A 17018-nucleotide genomic window follows, 5' to 3' on the forward strand; every position below is an offset into this window, starting at 1 on the left:
TCACACTTTAAACAGACTTTTTATTTTTATTTTATTTTTATGCCTCTCAAAGCCTGGATAATCGTGTCTTTACTATAACCAAACCAAACAAAAGTTGTCTGAGATAACCGGAATTTCATAGAAAAGAGATTGATCATTGATCATCAGAACATGAAATTCGGAGCTAAAATTTATGGTCACTTTGCAAAGTTATAGGGCAGGCAGGCAAGAGAAAGCAGCAACAACGAAATAATCCTATTTCTAAATTTTGCTATTACAAAAGTGAAACTAAAAAAAGGCCAAGATACCCATCATTTTCCACCAGTTCCTACTTCCTAGCTGCTATAGCAGAGTAGGAACCGTGAAATTCAACAACAACAACAACACAAAATCAATAATACACATTCATGTTGAGAGAGAGTTTTCAATTCAGACCTATTGATTCTCCTGGAGTTCTTATTATTCATTAGCACATACGACAGATCGTAGCTGCTCTTTGATTGATAACAATTACATTCAAAAGGGGACCATAAACATGCATACATCATTCATAATTCATAACATTTAAAATATATATGGGATTTGATTGAAATCATCCACCGTTTCATGTCGGCTCAATAATTGAGACGAAGAACTGTGGCAGAAGATATCATTGAAGTCACTTGAAGAAGTGTAAAAGTCAGGGAATGGGGGAAGGCTAACATTGGCATGCAAGATATCAGGAGAAGGGATACTAGTAGTGGTGGTGGTGGCAGCAGCAGTAGCAGCAGCGTGACAACGCGCGAGACGATCCTTTGCGATGACCAGATCATGTTGAAGCTCCACCATCTTCCTTTGCAACAGAGCTATGGCACCAATGCATCCATAAACCGGGTCTCTCAGCCTTGCCTCAGCCTCATAAGCAAGAGAATTCACTGTGTCCTCTCTCTGCTCTTCCGGCACTTCAATCAGAATCTTGCTCACATTGCTTGCTCCAAACACCTTGTGCACCTTTGCAAACTTCTTGCACTCATCAGACCTAAAGTAAGGTGCAAAAATACAATTTGGTATGCATCTTCTCTTCAATAACTTGCAAGCTGCACATGAAGAGCTTGAACGGGGCTCATAACCCTTCATGCCTCTCACTAACATTCACTTTCCTATGTTGCTCTCTATAGTCTATCCTCTATCCTTTGCTCTCATAAATATGTGGTCCTTTATGTGCCTATATTTCTATTTCTTCTATTAGAATCTTAACAATTAAAATTTTATTTTGAAAAGTGCTATTTTGTTTAAAAATAAAATTATATATATATGTTATGCAATTGAGGGAGTTAAGACTAGAAAAATTTACACCATTATATATCATAAACAATCAAACAACTGAACTTAATATTGTTCTTTAACCTAAAAGTTTAAAGTTCAAATTTATAAATTTTTCTCTAACTATATATTATATGATGTTTAACTTTTTTATTTCTAACTAATGGGAGACTTTCCCTCATTCTTTTATTTCAACAATATAAGTAAACAGCATTAATATCTCTTTCCCAATGGTCTATTTTGTGAGCAATTACGTGTCATCACCAATTAGCTCAGCTGGATTGATCATCGTGCCAGTAACAAGAGGGTAGCAGCAGGTTTGGGACCTGCATGGGCCAGTGCTGTCTTCTAACTTCATTTTCTATTTGCTTTTTTTACAAAAAATTCATTTGCAATTTTTGGTTTTTCTGGGAAGTATTGATATTGAATTTTTCTTATATATATAGTATCATTCATTCAAACTGGGAGTGCAAAAGTAGGTCCAAATAATTGATTCATTCGGACAATGGGAGCGATGTGTTGGTAGTTTTCAAGTCAGACATGATAGTTCATGAATAAAGACGGGGTATTTTGATTGATTGAGGGAAAGAAAATATTCTATTTCGATAATATATATATATATATATATATATATTAAAATTATCCTTTTGGCAGAGAGAGGAAAACTAAAGAGGTATGGCCACAAGAAGGAAACTGATGGGATCAAAATTAGTACTTTTGAAATGTAGTCATTATAAGTTTGGCAGGATAGCATGAGTGGAGCCAAAAATCATTAAATCAAGTAGTTGTTGTGTGTATTGTTTTGTGCTCTCTATGATAACATGTTTAGTTTTTTCTTTCCATTTTCTAGTTCATTTCTAACACATGAATGGGAAATTTAAGGTGAACCATATGAAAACAAAATCAGTGGCTTGCCAAATTTAACCACATCAAAAAACATGTATGAGGAGTGTAAAGTACTAAGATAAGATGAGTCACCTCTTTTCATTTATCAAAGAAGAAAAATAGGTTATGGCTTGTGGGTCTGGCAGTTATCTGTTTTTTGTGATGTTGATTATTATTTTTGTTTCCTTAACTCTAATGAACTTTTATTTTCTTCTTCTTTTGTAAAGTGTCAATTCAACTCGATCATTATCACAGGAGCACTTCCGTTTGTTAAACCTTTCTATTTTTGTTGTTAAAGCTAAACGCTTCAAATGACCCGTTATAATCCATTTCCGTACTCCAACTTTCATGTTCCCTCAAAATGAAAAAAAGTTATATTTGGGTTGTCTTATTTAATAATAATAATCAATTATTAATGCAAAAAAGTTACTTACACAAATAAAGTGATATAACCTTATCCCCCTCCTAAAAAAAGTGAGATATTGTGTAAAAGAAAAAAAATGGTGAGGATTTTGTTTGTATGAAGTGTGTGTAAAAAGTGGCATTATCATTATTAAATATTAATACACTTGGATCGTGGACATTAAATATAAAAAGATTCATTTTATAACTTCCCATCTACCATTTTAGGCTTTGGAACAATTGTTTTTAACATATGATAGCAAAGGCAGGTGCTCACAATCACAATTTCCGTTTTTGGCAAACCTGACAAACCTGACTTTAAATCAAGATTAAATAATTTATAGACTCGAAGGTTTATGTTTAAAAGTGAAAATAAAAAATATTCTTTTAATATGCCAAATGATGATATACTAAAAATTGACATTTTATCTTTCGCCGGTTACCTCTCACCAAAATATTTGCTTGAAATGTGAAGAACGGATACTATTTTAAGAATAAACATAAAATGACTTACCGTTGGTTGGAAACGTAGACATGTGTGATTGAAGAATTTTATATGAATAATGTGCAAAAATGACAGTACAACAATTAAGAATTTAGAATAAGTTATTGTTACTTTTTACAGTGCAAATGAGATTTTTCGGGTGAAAACTAAAAGGATAAAAAAAATCCCTGGATTTTTAATTATCAGATCACTCAGACACACAATGTAACCCTTTGTTGGTTACATAAAAAAAACAAAGCAAGAGACTGAGAGAATTTTGAAAATTGAATTAATGTTAAAATGAGAGAAAAGCAAATTATGAATTTATTTTTAAAATTCTACAGCATTTTTTTCATTTCATTCTTTACATTAAACAAAAAAAAATACATCAATTTATGTCAATTTTCTTTATTTATTTATTCTCGTAGCGGGAGAAAAGAAGAGAATGAAGCTAACTTTTAAAATTGTAGTATTTGGATTGAGAATAGTGATTATAAAAAGGGGGAAGAAATGAGTAAATAGGCATGGTGGAAGATTGAAAAGGGTATCGAAAAAGAATCCACTTGTTTAATTCACCTACCTCGTTCCTTTTCTTTTATTTTCTTTCCCACTAAAACACAGTGGGTGAAAGGCCGAAAGGAAGGGGGAAGGGAATAGGGATTCTTTTAGTTTGTTTGGTTTAGATAAATAAAAAAATTGAAAAGAAAGACAAAGAAAAGAGAAGAAAAAAAAATAGGATGATTTTTTTTATAAGAAATAAAATGATGAAATATATATATATATATATATATATATATATATATATATATATATATATATATATATTTGTTTAGTTATGTAAAAAGTAAAAGGAGAAAAAATAAATATAATTAAAATGATATCAATACTCTTGATTAAATAATAAAGTGTAACAATTAACTTTTGAGTAAAATATATATTAACAAAATTACTTTTTTTTTATATAGAAGAGTTATTTTCTTAACATTTTTCTCTTATAATATTAGGAATATAAAATAATATAATACCTTTTCACTAGTTATTATTTAAATTTATTTTTTTATTATCTATTCTTATAAGTATAATGTTATCTTCAAATTCAAATTAAATTCTATTATTATCTTTAAAATATTATTATTCAAAACAAGTGAATATAGTTATAAAACAAAACATTTTGTCTATAACAACAAAGTATTATCCGAATAAATAGCCTAACTACGCGTTTAAGATCTAAACTCGACCCTATTGATTAAGCTCTCGTAACTTTATTTTAGCTTTGATAAAAAAAAAAACCTTACATAAGATGATTTGCACCCTCAATGATAAAAAAACATTCGTTAACTTGATATGACTAGAAATTATGTTATTATAAATTATGGTAGGAATATTTTTCAAAAATTTATATTTAATTAATAATTGTGGACTATTAGCGCATGAATTACTTGGTACGTGATTATTCTATTTTAACCGATAATCTCAATTTCGATTTGTAAGTATGTAATACAGTTAAAAAATTTATTTCTTATCATGATTTTATCTTAAATAAGATTATCTTTTATAGAAAATACCTATATTTTATATAGAAAATTAGTAATTTTGGGACCGGAGGATGTAAAAAAGAATGTCGTTAGCTCGTTACCCTTCAGAAATTAAATGCATTAATAAACTTTGGATCTCCCTTCGGAAAGCTTTATACAATGGTCTGACTAAAAGCTTAGTTGTTTTGTCCAACTAATGATTTTTGGAATTTTGAAAAACCAAACACACCTTTTATGTCATTATTTTTCATGGCTAGTTGCCTAGCCCAACTGCCAAAGTGGTTAGTGAGGATGATAGACATTTTCATTTACGAAATTGGGCTTCTGATTACCAAATGGGCTTTAAGAGATTGACCCAAAGAGTTCCAGGAACTGGGAACTAAAGAAGTTTTCCCTTCTCTTTGGTTATTATTTACTTGTCATTCATATGACAAAAGACCACCTAATACGTAGATTAATTGCCATAAATTATTCTAGTTTAATCAGTTTGGTTTTGAGGTCGATATATACAGCTGCATTACATAATTCAATAAAATAAAATAAAATCATGATGCATAATAATCCTACCCATCTTAAGTAAGGATGTCCACAAGTCTTTAATTTGGTTTAATAGCAACTGGATCGTACGAAACTTCCATTATTGTTATTAGCTTAACAGGAAGATGCATTTCCATTTGCCCCGAATATTAATTAAATTCTAAGAGTTTTGTTGTGGCAATGTCAAACCTTGTATTATCGTTAAAGACCGTTATGTGGCTTTTGGTATCTAATCTAATAGAGGATGCAAATATGAAGGGAGCTTCGTGAATTGGAATTAAAATGTTTCACTTAAAACTTGCATGCATGCCAACTCAATTTCTCAAGTATATAAATTGTCAAATGCTATCAAGTTGCGCTGAAAATAATATTCAAAATGTAGAAATAACTATGTCTACTTAAAGAAGTACCTGAAAATAAGGTTTGACAGGGCTTGCTAATTGCTATAACATTTTTGTGTAAAAAATTGGCTGGGGGATATAACAATAAATCTTGCAGGTTACGAAAGTGGCCAACAAATCTTCCCTTCTGAATATACTTCCTTGGTTTCAAGTGCACAAATAGAAACGGTCAAGTGCTCGTGCGTTTAATTTGAAAGATAGTTTATGTTGTTTATTACACCACTCTAATACTCAACTATGCCTTGAGCAGTCTTGTTTAGCAATGGTGCTATGAAAACAAGGTCCTATGATACGGGGCTTGTGTCTAACCCAGCAGCACCCAAAGATATTGGGCCAACAAATGCCAATAATTGGCCCAATATAGGGAATGACCAGGGAAAAATACGTTGTACCTGCAAGGAATTTCATAATGTTTTTGGTCCCAAATATCATTGGTTAAGGTGCAATGTATCAAACATTGATAGCCGAATGAATTCGACAATGTATGAAAAAAGGGTTACCATATGTTAGTGTTGATAAAGTAAAAACCATCGTAGATGTCAATACTTCTTAAAGAAAGTGATGATGTGAGGAGTCTCATATTAAATAGAAGAATAATGATACATATATAAATCATCTTATATTTTAAATATTTTATTAATGTTTTTTTATCATATTATAAATTTTATCCAACTTATATTTTTTTTAGGTGTTAAATAATATCAGGTGTGTATCAAATATTTTCTTAAATAGAATAAAATTTATAATGTGACATTTAATTTTTTTGGCCTAATTGATTAGTCTCTTGAGCTGAACTTTCCTCCATTTGCTTAGGCAATAACATTCTATTAATTTATTCTTTTCAAGAGGGAAACAGCAGTAAGAACTTTGAATGACAATGATGTTGATCGTATTCCTGCAAACAAAGAATCTGCAGATGCTGTGAAAATGACAGCAGAATTTATAGTTGGAAAATTGGCAACAGACTATTCTGACATCCAAAGGAAAGCTGCATATGAACTTCGGTTAATTGCAGCTTTTATTTAAAACTCCATTTCCAGCTACCTCAATATAATATCTCTATATTGCTTTTACAGATTGTTTTGTATCAGCAGCCACTGCAGTTCGCAAATCAAAATGGACTCCAAGTTTTAAAACGTCAGTTTCACTAGAAAACTTAAAAAGGGAAAGGGTAAAAACAGAAAGAAAAAAAATTGCTGAAATCTAAACGAGAAATACGGAATTTGACGAGAAAATTAAAGTAAATCCTGGAAAAAGTGTGATAAACAAAGAGCTATTAAATTCAAATATTATCTTGATTAGCTACTTTTTTTCCCTTTAAATAGTGTTCATTTCATTAGTCTTTGGTAAATATTATGAACTTTTTTGCACGCACATTTTGAGGCACAAAAGAATCAACAAGGAACAATTCCCGTTTATTAAGAATACCAAGTGAATGACCATCATTTACAGTAACGAAATTCAAGCCCATGAACTTTGCCAAAGGGTAGTCTCAGCAGAAAGCATATAATTGGTTTTGATCTGAGCTTGTAATAATCTTAAAGGAAAGCATATGTTTACAATTATACAAGAAGTATATATGCAATTAGTTGAATAGATCCATATTCATTGCCTGAATTCCTCAGTTTGACAATGTTGGTAATTACACGGAGATCATCCTAATACATGCCCGATCATGCCTAGTTTCCTTTTATCCTCTCTATTGCACATTTCATTGGTTACTAAATTCTGATTACTATTCCCTCTTGATTGCATCGGTTAGTAAATAAATGCTTCTCCCATTTCATCTTTTTACTAAACTCCAAACTCTCATTAGCTCACAAATAATGGTTAATCTTTGCAATCATCCAGCAATATTACACTAAACAATGGTGGGATGCGGCTCGAAGAAACACCTTTGCCTACCGCCATGGATTGCACATTGTCTAGATTTAAATTAAACCTAAGATACAAATTGTGGTATATATTTTCACCTCAATTTTTTAGAAAGCACATTTTTTTCACATCAGTCCTTTTACTTTATGTAGCACATATCCTCTTCTTATTTTATTTTTTTATACTCCCTTTTTAATTTGAATTTGTTAGCCGTTAATTTTTTTTATGATACTTATAAGATTGATACGAAATATTCAAATTTAATAATGATTAATTTTTTATTAAGAAATCTGACTAGTCATAGTAAAAGATTTTATTTTAATTATATTTTTTTATTTATAATATTCAAATTCGAACTCTTATTTAATGAAACTAGTCTAATAATCACTTCTTAATTATTAGCTGTTAATAAGCTTTCATTACCACAAGCTATGCCATTTTATTGCACATTTCAACAGTTATTAAACTCTCATTCTTTATTGGGATTAGACTTGAAGAAGTGTCTTGTCTTTTTTTATCTATACAAATTGAAAGGTGTTAAAAGTTTATGATATCTTAAGTTATGTATCTTGTTTAATCAACCGAAATTCCCTTGATGAAGAAATACATCGTCTATAGCCATGGCTCGCACATTGTTTTGAACGAGAAATAACATTATATTACCTTGCTATGATCAGCCCAAGTCAGTCCCATCGTTAGTTCAAGTCCGATATGACCATTGTTAGGAGAACCAACCCCTCTTACTATGTTTTAGCGTGGATCAACACTTTGGTCTCATGTTATTGTTGTAGGACCCCAAGTAAGGCTCATTGGGATCGTGCATTTAATTTAAAAAGGTAACACTTGAAAGCAACATGTTTAGAACGCAACCATTTACTGATATATTTCAATTGTGGAACACACACATATATATATATACTGATAGAATTTATTAAACTTCCATATTTAAAATTTATACTAACAATTAATATGATGCAAAAATGATAAAATTATTGATGAATGACTATTGAAAAATAACATATTAGAAAGTGTTACTTTTTGTTTAGTGACTTCTCAAAGACCAAGAGCATGATGCAGATAACATAAAATAATTGAAAGTCGATAGAAAAGATAGTTATCTTCCGTTGACAAACTTACATGCTTTACCAAATGAACCTGCAATAAAAAAGTTTCGTACTAGCACTACAATATGAAATTGTACCCAAGCCAAACCATATATGAAAATGAATCGATGCAATTTATGCACAAAACACATTAGTATATACGTATAATATGCCACATGAAATCTTATATCACACTCTAAGAGATCATCAGCATTTCGTAAGATATCCAACAGAGAGCCATTATCTCTGCTGCGTATAAATACAAAATATATATATATATTACATTTAAGAACAACTCCATAAATTATATTGTAGATTTGTCTTTGGTGAATGTTTGATCGAGGAACTTAAAAAATAAAAATAACCCTATTACTTCAAATAACTTGTAGTTGTACTGTTGTTCAGAACAGATAGATTACAAAGATACTCATGAGAGGGTATAGACTGCTAAGTGATCAGTAAGTATTATTGGAAATATTATGAGCAAACCTCATTAATTATAAGAAGCTAAAAGGACGAGAAATTATAATAGAAAAAGGACGGTACTGTGGAGGTTGAAAATGATCGAATTAACCCAATGCATTAGTGTTTAGTCATCATTGGAAAAGTTAACTTAGAGAATCATCATGACCTTAGCAAAACAAACGAAGAAACTATAAATCTACCCTTACCAACACCACCAAGTAAAAATAAATAGGATAGCAGGTAATCACTGAAGTAAGTAATGATAAATTTTACTTTTAAGCCAGGAAAGGAAATCCATGAATTTCAACTTGTCGTTGTCATTTATCCAAAATCAGAAATTTCCATTTCTCTTGAAACAGATAGATACCTGAATATAGGTTAGTGACACGTAAAGACTACAGTGTATATAAATTATGAGGGGCTTCTGTAACTACTGTTGTGGTTAAACATGAATTCCTATTTTGAAATTTTGAAAACAGTTATTTTGGAGAACAAAATATAAACGTTTCTGTTAACAACAGTTTATTCGATGGCAATTGCACTGAGGTTCCACCAAGTGGGGTCCGGGAAAGAAGGTAGATATACCCAGGTATTTTTGTATGGAGACCATGAGTATCTTTTACAAGGGCTAATACTACTTAGAGTCATATATTATCACTATATATAGATGAATGAATGATAACAAACAATTAACACAATTTTTAAGGCTCAAATGCGATATCACTATTTAAATTAAAATAATTTTTTTTTTCCGATTATCCATATACTCGGTGATAACTACTATAAGCAAGTGTAGTACTCTAATAGTATAGTAGGAATACTTTTCCTTTTGTTTTATGCCTGAGGCCCAAGTTGCTCCCAATCATGTGGATCCGTGCAAGACATAGGCATTTCAACTTTTGTTATTAAATGATATTTATATATTGTATGTGCTTAGTTTCACGAGAATTCTACTAAGGTATAGGGAAATGAATTGGAGAGACAGGTATCTGAAATGAAGCGACCAGCCACGTCGACGGGCTTGTGACAAAACCATAAAGAAAAGAAGAAAAGATTTTTGGGAGGAATTTGGGGAATGATTTTTCGATGAGGTGAGGTGGTGGTGGAAACGGAAATGACTGGTCATCACTTCACCCAACAGACAGAAAGCAAAGCCAGCACAGCTGTTTTACTATTTTTGTTTTTTTCATATTCATTTTTCTTCCATAAAGCGATGCCCAGAGAATCTTGCCACAAATCTTTCACAGTTAACTCACCCAACTTAAAAATAAATAAAAATACAATACTACACCACACTCCTTACAAATAAATACCACCCTCTCTCTCACATGCATTCACTACCACTTCCACACAACAACAACAACACAAACCTATGCTTAAAACTTAAAATTATCCATCTTCAACTTCACAATGGTGCGTGTCAAAGAAGCTCTCGTTGTCACCCCTTCCGAGCCCACACCGAATACCGTTCTCTCACTCTCAGCTCTTGACTCCCAACTCTTCTTGCGCTTCACCATCGAGTATCTTTTTATTTACAGGCCCGGCCCGGGCCTGGACCCAACTTCCACCGCGGCTCGTTTAAAAGCTGCATTAGCCAAAGCGCTTGTTCCTTATTATCCATTCGCCGGAAGGGTTCGCTCCAGACCCGATGGCCCGGGCCTCGAGGTCGTTTGTCGGGCCCAGGGCGCTGTCTTCATCGAAGCCTCTTCTGAACGTTACACTTCCCATGATTTCCAAAAGGCCCCCAAGACAGTGGCACAATGGAGGAAACTATTATCTCTCTACGTCACCGACGTTCTCAAAGGCTCTCCAATTCTTGTTATTCAGCTGACGTGGCTTGCCGACGGCGCTGCAGCTGTCGGCGTCGGTATAAACCACTGCATCTGCGATGGCATCGGCAGTGCCGAGTTTCTCAATTATTTCTCGGACTTAGCATCCCATAATAATAACGTGAGTGTCGATCCCAAACCTAAACCGGTCTGGGATCGACAGCTCATGAATCCGGACAGCAGAACTCGGGCGAACCCGGCTATGCACGCCGAGTTTGTCCGGGTTCCGGATTTGTGCGGGTTCATGAACCGTGTCACGAGCGGGCTGAGACCAACTTGCATTGTGTTCGACGAGAGGCGGATCAACGCGCTGAAGGGCGCGTGCGGAATGTCGTCGTACACGTCGTTCGAGGTTCTGGCGGCGCACGTGTGGAGGAGTTGGGCGAGGGCGATGGGGTTTCCTAAAAACCAGACGCTGAAGCTTTTGTTTAGCGTGAACGTGCGGAAGCGCGTGAAGCCGGGACTGCCGGAGGGGTATTATGGGAATGCGTTTGTGTTGGGATGCGCGCAGACAAGCGCGTGGGAGTTGGGGGAGAGAGGGGTCAGGTACGGGTCGGGTCTGGTGAAGCGTGCGAAGGAGAGGGTGGACAGCGAGCACGTGCGGAGGGTGGTTGAGTTGGTGTCCGAGTCGAGGGCGAGTCCTGACTCGGTGGGGGTGCTGATTCTGTCGCAGTGGTCGAGGCTGGGGCTTGAGAGGGTTGAACTCGGGATGGGGAAGCCTCTGCATGTGGGGCCCATATGCTGTGATAGGTACTGTTTGTTTCTTCCGGTGACCGGTGAACGGGCGAGTGTGAAGGTCATGGTGGCTGTCCCCACCACCGCCGTTGACAACTTTCACCGTTTCCTCCGGGAATCGAATTTATGACCCAACCACACCCTACTATTACGTCACGTTGACCTCTGTAATTATTCTTCACTAGTTCCTGTGCTTTTTGTTTAACAAAAATAAAATAAAAAACAAACAAATTATTCCTAATTTCCATTTTCTCTTGCTGAATAAAAATGTTTAATTAGAATCAATTATTATATTTTGTAACTCACGCGCATAAGATTAAAAATGACTCCTGATGAAAAAAATATATCATGAATCAGATTTGAGTTTTTTTCGTAACGTTTCTTGTAAATAATTATATAAAATATAACTGAAAAAGGAGACTACTAAAAATAAATACTTGTAAAAAAATTTAAAAAAATAATCATAAGTCGAAGAATACTTTAATATATAATATGATAAAAAATAGAATAATTATATAATAAGATTAAGGAATAATCGGGAATATATATGATTGGTTCCTGATCTAATCAATCAAATATTGGCATACTATTATTACTATTTACGGTTTTGGAATTGAAATTTATTTTATGCCATTCCCACTTGCTTACCCTTTCTCAAACTGATGGATCCCCTTTACTTTTGCTATCCCGGATTACTGTTTAATCATCTAATCTAAGGACCTAAAAATCTTGCTTCCTTTATATGAATTTGAACACACCTTGACACCTGTGTAAAAGACAAACACAGAGGATGAACAAGTGGATGGATTCAAGTTTATCTATATTTCAATAAATAGAAGGCGGAATTTCACCACTTAATATTAATTCATTAGCCTTTTCTTATTAAATTGATTGTATTTTTTTTATGATTCATGTCATGTGCTATTTTAATTTCTCAGTTTTTTTATTAATTAACTAAATAAAAGAATAAATGTAAATATATATACATACACTTGGATAACATACAATCACTTTCAAATTAGATATATACTATAAGAAGGAGCAATTAATTAATGTCCATTTTTTTTTATAAGTTTAGTGTCCATGAGAGTATATGTTATATATAATCGATTATGATTAAATGATTGTATAAAACTTTTTATACTATCAATATATAATCTTTTTTATTAATTGTAACATTTTTTTATTACTACAATTAATAAATTGAATCAAATTAAAATAGAATAAAAAGATAAAAGAACAAAAAAAATATTTAAAAGACCAAATTATTAGGGTAGTATATAGTGGGGTCAAACAAGATTTTACTTAAGTAAGTTTTACTAAGAATATGAATACGTTTGATTTATAGTTACAAAGTAAAAGTATGTTTGCGAATTCTTATACAAAATTATGTGTTTCAATGTATAGATTAAGAAAGAAAAATTTGTTGTTTTTGAAAGTAAAAATACTTTTAAACACGCTGTTAATTAAGTTTAATTCAAACATAAAAAAAATCTGGCATAGGCTTGTTTTTATGCCTAACCTGATCTTTTTAAAAGTTAATTTGATTTGACCTATTAACTTGTTCAAAGGCCTATTCCATATGAAAGTTATGAGATATACTTGACCTATTTATAAATAAGATAATCAACTAAAAAAACAATGAGAAAAAGTTATATTTTAAATAAATTATAAACTATGAAATTTAAAATAACTCAAGGCAATTGACAAGGTGATAATATAGGTTAGATTTTATAAGAGTCAAAGTGTTTATATGCTATAACCTATCCATTCCCAAAAAAAATAAAATACTATAACCTATTTTTAAGGTTTAATATGACTATCATTTTAATCTATTCAAAAGTTCATTTTACAATAGGATTTTTAAATAAGGCGTCTATTTATCCTTCAATGAGTTTATTAGCATAACTTATATGTAGGTCAACATGTTTAATATCATTAATAAATTAAAGTAAATAAATATGTGATTTTAATAAATTGTAAAAAAAATAATTATATTAATACCACTTACAATAATATAATTTATTTAAATAGGTGAACCCGTAAAGCTCAAAATATTTTTGAATAGTTTAAGCCTAGTTTTTTAATCAAATAGGCTTTTATAGTTTTTGCCTAGTTTATTTCTAAAAAAGCTTAGTATATCTAACTTGACTTTATATATAGGTTAGGCCATAACTCCTGCTGGATGATAGACTTATTTTCTCAAAATTACAAATTTTAACTAAATAGTAGTAAAAACTTTTTGTACACCTATTGATACATCTTCTAATTAATTACAAAAAGATGCATGTATGATTAGTTTTTGTTTTTGAGGGTATGATTTGTTGCTTTTATAGTAAGTTATTTTGAAATTAATAAGCAGAGGAAAATGGTCGGGTCCTTTGTATTTAGCTATCATTTTGGCATTGTTGCATTTCGTATTATTAAATTCTTTATTTTAATCGAAAAACTGTTAGTATGATGATGATGTCTGTCAAAAAATTCGTTTATATATTTATAACTCATATCATAAACGTGAAAAGTTGTTTATTTATAAAATTTTCCATAAAAAGTGGATTATGTCCGTTTGGTTATTCAACAAGATATGCATGACGTATGGTATAGAATTTCTAAAATATTTGAAAAGCATATTCGCAAACTTTTTAAAGAACTTGATGCATCCATCAATTTCCGCCCATGGATGAGAGTGGTATGCAGACAAAGAGTACGGGTGGCGTGATTAATTATTGCATATTTCATGTGCTGAGACATTTGATTTCACTTTATGAATTACATAAAACATTTGACTTTGTATGTAATCATGTCTGGTATAATTGACTGTATAACTGCAATGACAATAAATATATGATTATTACAATAAATATAATGGCCAAATGGGTACGGAAGGAATACATAAAATGTTTCTATAATATTCTCTCCCTCTCTTCTATACTTTTTATTGTTTATAATTATATTTAATTCCATTTGATGTTACACTAAATGATCCTTTAGGTGGTTCATGATAAGATTGGAGGGATTCTTCAAGTAAAATAATATCAAGCAAAATTAAATGTCTACCAATATAATAAATCCAACAAAGAAAAATTTTAATATGGAGAATTTTGAAGTATATCAAGAAAGAAAAAATTTAATATGGAAAATTTTGAAGTAAGTGTACATTCCGAGTTAGTAATTAGGGTATAACCTGGATGATACTTTATATATACCATGGGTGATAGATTAGACATTTGATAACCGTTATTTATAGGCCGATCGACCAAATTAGAGCAATTTTAGAAACTGAGTGTCAAAATGGGATTGCTCTGAAACATATTACTGGCATAGAGCCATATTAGTCATTGTTTGGTCAATTCGCTAGTTAAACTAGCACTTGACTAGAGCACATTATATGTCACGTAAATAGTCAAAGTCAAACTACTTCAACATGATCAATTAGTGTTACTAATAAATTTTAGTATTTTCCTTATATTTGTAACAAATTAAAGTATCTAAGGTTATGAAAATTATGTTTAAGCTCTTTCTCATATTGTAAATTAGTTCATTTTATCTTTTTGCTAAGGAGAACCACAGCCTAAGGTCCCTCTATGTATGACTTTATTATAGATCCTAACTCAAACACTACAGTGCTCACTATCATAGTTTTAAATTACAGTTGTGGTGAGCTAAAAAACTTTTGCATTGCGGGTAATTGTCAAAAAATGTGGTTGTAATTACGATCATAATGTGATTGTGAAATGTCAAAATACCTTGACGTTACGAACACAATTGCAATGCCCACTACTACTCCCTGATCTTATCTATGCAATAAAACCAAAGGACAATTAAGGCTACAAGTTATAGATGAATGTGCAATTGTGAGTGTGTTGAAATGAAAGAAAGGTGTTGGACTAATGGTACATATATATACGTGCAATGCGGTGGAGTGGAGGGTGCTTTGTCTCCTGTGACACAATAGGCAGTAGTACAATGAATGACCTTGTTGGGAGTGCAATGTATTGTAAGGCAATAGAGGTGTGGGGTGTATGAGAGGGTCCTGTTGTTAGTGATGATAGCTAGCTAGAGCGTACATTTTGTACATCAATTCAATGGACAATGAGAGAGGCTTGTGCTTTGTATTGGAATGGAAGGAGGCTTTGTCTCTTATTGGGTTAGGACTGAAAAAAGTGATCAAAGCACAACATTGTCTACGACTTTATTTAATTTTTACAAATTTAAAGTAATATTCACTCCCAGATGAATCTTGCCTTGCTGGGCCTTGAGGATGATATGCATTTTCTATCAGTAGTACCTTCTTCCCTGCCCCAATATTTTGTGGGATTTAGGTGTATTCCAAAATGGGACAAAATAATTCTATTCCTTCAACTGAACAACAACAAAACAAGTCAGTGTTATATAACTTAGAAGTGACTTTGCCTGGACAGTAGTTATAGGTGTAGCAGCAGGATGATCAATCAAATAATGCAATTGTCTTCCTGCAATTTGTCTTGAACCCAAATCCAACAACTGTTTAAAGACAGTGCAAATAAAATGTTAGCTTAATTGGTGCCAAATTATTAACTAACTATATAATCTGACTAGACAATCTGATTAGATTTAATGTGACCTTTCTTATTAACATCCATGCTTGTAGCTGCCTATGAACGATCTATATAAGTTTCTGTTTAACGGTTTCAGAATTAGATTATTTTAATTAGTAGGGTGATCAAATATATAAATAAGATTGTAAAAAAAATCCATTGGGTCACTTCTTATCAAAGATAATAGAGAACAAAAAAAAAATTTATATATTGAAATGTAAATGAGAATATTTGATAAAAAAAGATACATATAGTAAAATAGTAGTGCAAAAATTTCTTGTTTGGTGAACTCTGTAAACATGAAATACTACTTTGCCTGGACAGTCTGAAAAATACATGAAATAATGAGATCTGTAAACATCTAAATATTAAATTAGGATTATTAAGTGATAAGGGGATTGACATTCAAAGTCATTTGTTTGGCAGCGAATATACAGATGTATCTTGTTTGGTGGAACTCTTCTATTATTCTTATGACAACCGAACACGCAGTTCAGGATAAAGAAGCACTAATTTTTCTTAATTCCTCAGCACACTGATATATATTTTTAAAACATATTAATTAATGTTAATAGAAGAGTGAGGAAAGAGGATACAACTAGGAGGACGATTACGAATCCTCCAAAACAGGAGAGTTTCATTAGCAATGCGGACACAACCATGTGACATGTCACACACAGCAAATTGATACATATAAATTAAAAGAAAAAAAAAACCCAGAAATTTCAGAGGCTGCATACTGTCTTGACATTTTAAATCGGTAAATTCATTTGTTAACTCATGTATTGTCAAACTTTTACATTGGAATACTTCATTCAAACAACCATGGTGATGGATATATTTATATATAACAGAACTATAGTATGATATTCATATGAAAAATTCATCAACTTTATTGATAATCAATAT

At 32.0% G+C, this 17018-nt stretch overlaps 2 protein-coding genes across 2 annotated transcripts; one reads left to right on the forward strand and one right to left on the reverse strand.

Annotated features, from left to right (window-relative positions):
• Positions 1–216: 216 nt before the first annotated feature.
• Positions 217–1165, reverse strand: LOC114381204 (LOB domain-containing protein 21-like). The gene has a single exon (XM_028340401.1). It carries the CDS (start codon positions 1108–1110, stop codon positions 544–546), a length of 567 nt encoding a protein of 188 aa, XP_028196202.1. The 5' UTR covers positions 1111–1165; the 3' UTR covers positions 217–543.
• A 9018-nt stretch (positions 1166–10183) lies between these two features.
• On the forward strand, positions 10184–11777 carry LOC114381134 (taxadien-5-alpha-ol O-acetyltransferase-like). Its single transcript, XM_028340316.1, has one exon. The coding sequence runs from the start codon at positions 10379–10381 to the stop codon at positions 11660–11662; it is 1284 nt and encodes a 427-aa protein (XP_028196117.1). The 5' UTR covers positions 10184–10378; the 3' UTR covers positions 11663–11777.
• The last annotated feature ends 5241 nt before the right edge of the window (positions 11778–17018 follow it).

Source organism: Glycine soja, chromosome 13 (assembly GCF_004193775.1).
Source record: "Glycine soja cultivar W05 chromosome 13, ASM419377v2, whole genome shotgun sequence".
In the NCBI taxonomy this organism is placed as follows: Eukaryota; Viridiplantae; Streptophyta; class Magnoliopsida; order Fabales; family Fabaceae; genus Glycine; species Glycine soja.

Bases quoted from the DNA above. Each gene is read 5' to 3' on its own strand.
- LOC114381204 (XM_028340401.1), bottom strand. From the start codon at position 1,110: ATGTTAGTGAGAGGCATGAAGGGTTATGAGCCCCGTTCAAGCTCTTCA.
- LOC114381134 (XM_028340316.1), top strand. From the start codon at position 10,379: ATGGTGCGTGTCAAAGAAGCTCTCGTTGTCACCCCTTCCGAGCCCACA.